The sequence below is a fragment of the Camelus ferus genome, chromosome 17, assembly GCF_009834535.1.
Source record: "Camelus ferus isolate YT-003-E chromosome 17, BCGSAC_Cfer_1.0, whole genome shotgun sequence".
Lineage (NCBI taxonomy): Eukaryota > Metazoa > Chordata > Mammalia > Artiodactyla > Camelidae > Camelus > Camelus ferus.
The window spans coordinates 30,261,416-30,269,063 of record NC_045712.1 but is presented as its reverse complement, the minus strand read 5'-3'; the positions used below and the strand labels follow the sequence as shown (position 1 = coordinate 30,269,063).

At 60.6% G+C, this 7,648-nt stretch overlaps 1 protein-coding gene across 1 annotated transcript; it reads left to right on the top strand.

Annotated features, from left to right (window-relative positions):
* The first annotated feature begins 927 nt into the window (after nucleotides 1–927).
* Nucleotides 928–7,076, top strand: LOC116657318. The gene is made up of 6 exons (XM_032459440.1): nucleotides 928–1,007; nucleotides 1,340–1,820; nucleotides 3,746–3,832; nucleotides 4,066–4,172; nucleotides 5,060–5,241; nucleotides 5,642–7,076. The coding sequence occupies exons 1-6, from the start codon at nucleotides 928–930 to the stop codon at nucleotides 6,037–6,039; spliced, it is 1,335 nt and encodes a 444-aa protein (XP_032315331.1). The 3' UTR covers nucleotides 6,040–7,076.
* Nucleotides 7,077–7,648: the final 572 nt, after the last annotated feature.

The following is a 7,648-nucleotide window of genomic DNA, read 5'->3' as shown; positions in this document are numbered from 1 at the left end:
CTGTGTATTTTGATTCAGGGACCCCATGCTCAGTCAGCCACCACCCAAGACTTCTGCGGGCCAAGCTGCCCTGGCGATCGCTCTGGCCCAGCTCCCCCACGTTGTCTCTGGGGGCTAGGTGCCACCACCTGTCCCTCCTGCTCCCTGAATCAGTTAATTTCCCCAAATTCAGTGGCTTAAACACCACCGTTTCATTTTGCTCACAATTCGTGCATCAGCCGAGTAGTTCCTGCAGCCTGGGTGGGTGCGTCGAGCTCTGCCACGTGCTGGTGGTCAGCTGGGGGCTGGACGGCCCATGGTCACCCTGGTCACCAGCTCCGCTGTGTGCCTGGGACTGCGCTCTGCACTCCAGACAGACCATCTCATCTAATCCTCAAAACCACCGTGGGTGGGGGGAGCGCTGCCTTTCACAGGGGATAAAAGCAGGGCTCAGACCCTTGGGTCGCCCACAATAGCATGACTGAGCTGGAACTGAACCCAGATCTGAGGGATAGGAGAGCCTTCCCACCGTGCTGCACGGCTGGCCTGCCCCCCACTTTCCAACTCCACAGTCCCCAGACCCCAGAACCAGGATGCCAAGGGAGGGTCAGGCTGCCCCACCGCCACGGTGCCAGAGCTGGGAATGCCGGCCCCGGGCCCCGTACGGGCCCTCGGCGAAGGCCCGGCCAACCCCCCCTCCTGCCGCAAACGTGTCACTGGGTAAAAGAGGCACCCCTCGCTCCAGCTTCCTAGAGGAAACAAACGTGTGAGTATTAGAAACTCGCTGCAACGAGCAGACTGCCCTGGAGTCAGCTGTGCAAACGGGGGGACGCTGGCTGCCCCAGGCCCGTTTCTCCTTCCTCGGAGTCAGACTTCCTTAGAGGAGAACCCCTTAGAGTACACTGGGGGGCCGACGTCACCCCTCACACAGACCCCGAGAGTACACCCATGACCCACGCCTGGCCGGACTCTGCGGCTGGTTCCGGGACGGGCGTGCGACCCGGCCTGGCCAGCGAGCAGTCGGCTTGGTGACTTTGATTTTGCTGGGAGCGGTGGGAAGGAGGCGCTCTTGCCGCGCAGGCACTGCTGAGCTGGCTTGTTGTGAGGCTGCGGCCGCGGGAGCTGTCTGGCTAGCACGAGGAGGAAGTCTCCAGAGAGAGAAGCCACAGAGGCCCTGCCAGCCACTCCCCGAGCTCGCTGAGTCTTCAGTTACGTAAATCAACGTGTTCCCTTGTTTCCTTAAGGCACTGAGTTGAGTTTCTGTCACATACAATCAGACGATCCCGCTGGGCACATGAACGGGAAAACCAAGTCAGGGCCCCACCTGATCTGCAAGCGTAACCTCTGCCCCCTCATCAAGGAGGAAGGGCACCCCGTCGTGCCGGGGCCTTCCTGGAGCCGTGCCCAACCTCTGCTCTGAAAGCCACCACCGCCTGCCCCCCACGTGCACGCGACGTGGCCGTTCCCAGCGGCCAGTGCCAGCCCTCGTCCTGCCAAAGGCCCCTCCCGCCCCCCCGGGGACCGCAGCCTGGCCCGCGGGTCCGTCCTCTGCCCGGAGGCCAGGTCCCCCGACAGCGGGCCGCAGGTCAGGGCGCGGGGCGGAGCGAAGGAGCCCTGCTGGCGGGCACCGCACTCGGGCTCCACACCTGTGGGCGACGCTTCTGGGCGAATGCCGCAAGGTCCACCCGCCCATTCACAACCCGCACCCGGGACCGCAGCACCTGCGGCCCAGGCACCGACAGCTTCACTGGCTCCCTCGTGCAGATGCAGGTTTAGGCAGCGGCTCTCTGACTCTCTTCCCTGTCTTCCATGCTTGCTTTGGAGGCCTGGGGGGGACGGAGGTACGGGAAGGTGCCCTGGCCTGGACTCCCCTTCCCGCTGCCCTCAGGTTACTTTCCAAGCTTTCGATTCCGCGAGTGAAAGGAGGAGCCCTGCCCCTGGAGGCTGGCGGATTCAGCCTATGGAAACATTGGTGCCCTAGGCTTGGGGGCAGGGTGGGCCCAGCTTCCAGGAAGGGCTCGGGCAGGAAGCCAGGCAGGAAGGGGCTGGGAGTTTCTGGAAGGGCAGCCTGGAGAGGCCAGGCCGGTCGGCCCGCGGATCTGTGCAGCTGGTCGTCTCTTTCAGAGACGGGGAATCCTTGGCACTTCCTGGCACATGCCAGGGGTGGGGGGAGGGACGGCCGGAGGTTCCCGGGCTGAGAGCAGGACGGAGGAGGTGGGCCGCTCCTCAGCAGGCCTCCAGGAGGTGTGGCCACGGGCAGATTGGAGAAGGGGGGCAGTCTCACAACCGGACCCTCTGATGAACCAGGCTCACCCCACTCGCCATGTTTACTGACGAGGCTTTTGCCACTAATTTGACAAAGGAGTGAATAATGTGTTAAAACTCAGACCTTCTAAGTTCTGGGTCCCCATGAGGGCAAGACCCCTACACACCAGCCACCAGGGGCCAGACAAATAGCACGGAAGTTGGGTCACAGGGAGGAGACCAGGCTCAAAGCAGGAACCACTGGTTGCCACACACCAGACAGGGGCCAAACAGGGCCTGGACGGTGAGGGAAAGGGGAGATCAGGAGACGGCTGAGGGAGAAAGCTTCCAGAGGGCTCCAGGTCGGATTCTAGATGAAGCAAGGGACAGTTAACTCACCTGGACCAGCTTAACTAAAACGGGCACTGTTGACGTAAGTAGCTGGTGGGGTGGGGCTCCGGCCGCGAGGGCCCTAGACACCACCACGGCCGCCCAGCGCCCCTTCTCCCCACCTCTCAGCTTGGCTCCCTCTTCTGATGGCTCCACTCGCCTCCTGGTGGAAAGATGGCTGCAGCCACTCCAGCCCTTACATCAGGAAGCAGGAATGTCTGTGGTTGACTCTGGATCATGGCTCTCTCTGAGCCTGCTGCTGTGGGTGGGGGTTGCGGGGCACTGACTAGCCATGGCTGGGGTGGCACCTGTGGAGCCAGACGGGGTGGTCCCAGGCAAAGCACAGGGTTGAGAGCAGGAGAGGGTCCCAGAGGGAATCGGGGTGGTGCTGGTCCACCAGAACTTCCACCAAAACCACTACTACTAATAATAACAGTGAGAATTGTCATCCACTGTGCACACGCTCCATATCTGGACCCTCTGCGTACACACCTCAGCCAGTCTTCACAACAACCCCAAAGGCTGGGGCCCTCTGGTCTCTCGTGCTCCCACAAGGACGCCACCAAAAGCAGGGCAGCAAGTGGTTCCACCTTCTGGGAGACGGAGCCACACAAGGAAAGTACACAAAGTTGGGAAATGCCTGGGAGACGGTGCAGCAGGGAGGGGAGGGGCAGGGAGGAGGTGACACTCAGGCGGGAGCTGTTGGTACCTGAGGTAAGTGCTTCCAGGAGGATGGCGCAGCTGTGCAAGGGCCCTGGGGCAGGTGCAGAGCTGTAAGTGTGAGGACCGGGGGGGCCACAGTGGCTGGAATCAGAGCCGAGGTCAGAAGGGATGGAGGGGGAGGGGGTGCTTTCCCCCGAACCACGCAGGAGCCTCAGAGGGTTTGGAGCAAAGGGGAGACACTGGTTTGAACTGGATCCTGCCACCTGCGCCAGCTGCCTGTGTGGAGAAGAGGTTGTGGTTGGAAAAGGGGGCCCAGGAGGGAGGAGGGGGCCCAGGAATGGTCGAGACTTGGGGTGTGACCATAGCACTGGCAGGATTCGTAGGTGGACAAGAGATCCTCACATGCAGAGGAGGAACCCGGGCACGAGGGCTTGAGAAACTTGCTCGGGACCCTGTGTCCACCACACAGGCCACGTGCAGCCGCGGCTCCTGCCTGGCTGTGGGGCCCCCGGAGAAGAGGCTGCCTGTTTCTCCTCTGCGGGTGGTGGACCTGCCTGTGTGAGACGCAGGGTCCTGCTGCCTGGCCCCACCGAGGGGGGCACGTCCACTCGCGAACTACCGCCAGCGACCCCCATGGCCGTTGGCCGGGCGGTCCAGGCGGCGGGGCCCCGGTGCGGGGGGTGCTAGGGAGGGAGGCGGCCCCGCTCTCCCTGGAGAGACACACGAGGGATGGGTCAGAAAGCAGCGGTAGCGTGTTTTTCAGGAAGGAAATCTTCGCTGCTGTAACAGTCTGGGAGTCTCGGCGGCCCAGCAGTCCAGCCCAGCCAGGAAGCACCCCTCCCGCTGCCCTCGGGTCGGAGGCAAACACTTCTGAAGACAGGAAGGGAAGAGGTGAGGTGAGCATCAAAGCAGCTGTGGAATTTGGGGGCCTGTTGAGTGAGGGGGTCCTTGCCATTTGCCTGCTGACGGTGACTTCCGAGCCCCCAAATTGTGAACAGACCCGCTGTGGGGTGGGGGTAGGTGGAGGTGGGGCTGGGCTGGCAGGGCGCCCGACTCCACAATGCATCGCATTACCCGGTGGCCGGAATTCCTGCAGGACGCTTTGTTCTCGGACGGCAGCCCTGCTAGGGCCATCAGACCCGGGCCAGGGTCTGGGTGGCAGGCCAGAACAAGGCCCCAGGAAGCCCTCAGCCGGCCAGAGGCTGGGCACTGACCCACGGAGCCTGCCCGCCCACCTCCAGGCACCCTCCACCCACCAGCGCCACCACCCCTCCTGCGCCCCCCACCCTGGTGCTGCCTGGAAACTGGGCCCCGTCCAGCTGCACAGGCCGTGTAGCTCCAGCTGGTGGGCTCCACTGCGGCCACCCCAGCTTCCTGCAGCCGCGCCCACTGCCTTCAGCGGAGACCACCCGTCCTGTGTCCCTGTCCCAGCCAAGTCCCCGCCACCGCTACAGCAACCTGCTGGCAGCACGCTGGGCACAGTCCCTGGATGATTCACAGTGGGAATTCTGCAGACCTGCCCTGGTCTCCAGCATGCTGTGTGACACCAGGAAAGCAACTTAACCTCTCTGTGCCTCTGTTTCCTCTGCTTTACTGAGGCCTCAGGCCCCACGAGCAGACAAACATTCAACATCAGGGGACTGACTCAGAACCACGCTACCAAAACAGTCTGGAGGAAAGTCCAGCTTTCAGTACCGAGTTTCGATGTTACTTTGATTTGCTGGAATTTTTTGTAAACACACACACACACACAGCACTCAGCCTGTGCTGGGCCCTGCTCTAGGCACCACACGTATCACCACCAAACAGAGGAGGAGGCGGAAGCCCAGTGGGTGGACAAGCTGCCCAGAGCCGGAAGGTTGCAGACCTGGGCTTCAACGCTGGCTCCTGATCACCGCTCCACACGCCTGGGGTCGTCGGGACGCCAGGACCCTAAGCTGACCCCGCCCCTGCCCACCTCAAAGGGTAAGGGCCCCCTGCTTGAGAAGAGAGCTGGTCATTCTCCAGAACTGTGAAAGGGAGGGTGTGCGTGTGCATGTACACGAGTGTGTACCATGTGTGGGTGTGCAGATGGACATGTGTTGGCTGTCAGCTGTAGCCATGTGAATGAGTGCATGGAGTGTGAGTGTGTGTGATGTGCAGGTGAGTGTGTCTTGAGTGTCACCTGTAACCATGTGTGTAAATGTGTGTGAGTGTGTGAGTGCCCTGCCCATGCGTGTGGCAGCCCGGGGACCCCGAGAAGAGCTGGCAAGGAGAGAGGGGGCGGGGCCGGGTGAGAGTTCGAGATGAGCCTGAAAAAATTACAGTGATTAGTCAAAGCTGAATTGTTTTTCTAAACTCCTAATGAAAACAACATGTGGGGCAGCGCCCAGATGGTGCCCAGGAGCCCCCGACGGGGTCCTCAGGAAACAGGTGCTCTTGGAATGCTTCCTGCCACCGGGCTGCGGCGGCGAGCGAGGCCACCACGTTCTGGATCAGCGTCAGGCCAGGCCCAGCTGCAGCCCGCACAGCCGGGTGGAGCCTTGCGTGCCCAGCCTCGCCAGCCAGCGAGAGGAGCGTCCCTGGGCCGGGCCGGGCCGGGCTGGGGACAGGGTCACTGCTGGCAAGAAGTCTTCAAGCATCTTTACTTGGAAAGCCATCGCTGACCATAGTCCCCAAGTGTCGTGCGGATGTGTGGTCCCACCAGCTATGAATGGGCAGAACTGTCTCCGACCCTCCTCCAGCCGTGGAGCCTTCTCCATCTTTTCATCCTTGCCCGTCTGACAGAGGAAAATGGCCTCTCCTAGGGGGTGGGTTTCAAGCAGAAGGGAGGCAAAGTCCTGCCAGTATCAGGAAGACCATCGTGGGGGCTAAGCTGATGATACACTGGGGCACAGCCTGGATTATGTTCAGGCACAAACAAAAATCTTGATGACTTAAACATATAGGGATTTCTTTTTCCTCACATGATGAGGAATCCAGAATGTTCAGTGGCTGAAGCCTGAGCTGAAGCTGCTGTGATTCTCTTTCCTCATGGTCACAAGATGATTGCTGTAGCTCCAGCCAATAGACGCATGTTCAAGGCAAGCAGAAGGAAAGACCAAGAGTTGGACCAGCTGAGCCCATCTCTTTTTATGAAAAAAAGAAAAGCTTTTCTCAAAGCCACCCCCAGCAGGTGTCCACTAATACATCATGGGCCAAAACTGCCACCTCTGGCTACAGTGGAGTTTGTGAAGCATTTGGCTGTCCAGCCACCACAACAGAAGGGCCAAAGGAGCAGAGGGCCAGGGATGGATGGCAGGGGGCTGACCAACCATGTCTGCCACATCTGGTGTGACACCCAGCTGCCTGCCAATGACACAGTGGGTTGACCTGGGCCCTGCCCCACCCAATGCCAGTGCGAGGAGCCTCCAGCCATCCCCAGACTGCCGTGCTCGGTCCTGGAACCAGTGAGTGCTCAGCCTGAAATGACACCAGGAGACTCTCCCTGCTCAGACGCCTCGCAAATTGTCTCCATGCTTCTGGTGAGGGTCACGGGGCAATTCCTCGTCTGTCCCAGCATGGGAGCCAGTCAGCCGGGCATCAGGCCCCTAGACGGTCCATCTGCCTTGGTCTCTGACACCCAAAGGAAGTCCAGCCCTGTGTCCAAGAGACCCACGGGCTCCCACCAGCCTTTCCCCAGCTCTCACTTTCCTTGTTAACAACAGGGAAAATGGGGGCTGGTGTGGGGGGAGCTCAATTTTTCTGTCAATCTAAAACTGTCTTAAAATATGAAAATGAATATATATATGCATATGCATGACTGGGACCTTGTGCTGTACACCAGAAACTCACAGATTGTAATTGACTGTACTTCAATTAAAAATTAAAAATAAAATAAATTAAATTAAAAATAAAACTGTCTTAAAATACAAAGTCTATGAATTTTTTAAAAGGCAAGTAGCACAGGGCTTAAGATGAAAAGCAGCGGCCCCCGACCCCACTTTCCAGAGCAGTGGCCCCCGACCCCACTCCCCAGAGCAGCGGCCCCCGACCCCACTCCCCAGAGCAGCGGCCCCCGACCCCACTCCCCAGAGCAGTGGCCCCCGACCCCACTCCCCAGAGCAGTGGCCCCCGACCCCACTCCCCAGGGCAGTGGCCCCCAACCCCGCTCCCCAGGGCAGGCCCCCGACCCCACTCCCCAGGGCAGACACTGGTAACTCATGCTGATTTCAGCTTCTTGTTGTGGTCATCCCTGTTAGTCTGGATCCAAGTCAGAACTGACATTACTCCCTTTATCGCCTTAGTTCGTGGCCTCCTGACTCCCCAGGACAGGGAAGATGTAGCTGGTTGGCCCCCGCCGCCTCCTCGCAGCTCCGCATGGCGGCTCCCAAGCCGCGGCCCTTCTCATCCC

Excerpts from the sequence above, each read along its gene's own strand:
- LOC116657318 (XM_032459440.1), top strand. The coding sequence starts at position 928 with ATGACCCACGCCTGGCCGGACTCTGCGGCTGGTTCCGGGACGGGCGTG. Across the intron at positions 1,008-1,339 it reads GCCAGCGAGCAGTCGGCTTG|GAGGAAGGGCACCCCGTCGT; the intron begins GTGACTTTGATT and ends CCCCTCATCAAG. Across the intron at positions 1,821-3,745 it reads GAGGCCTGGGGGGGACGGAG|GCCACGTGCAGCCGCGGCTC; the intron begins GTACGGGAAGGT and ends TCCACCACACAG.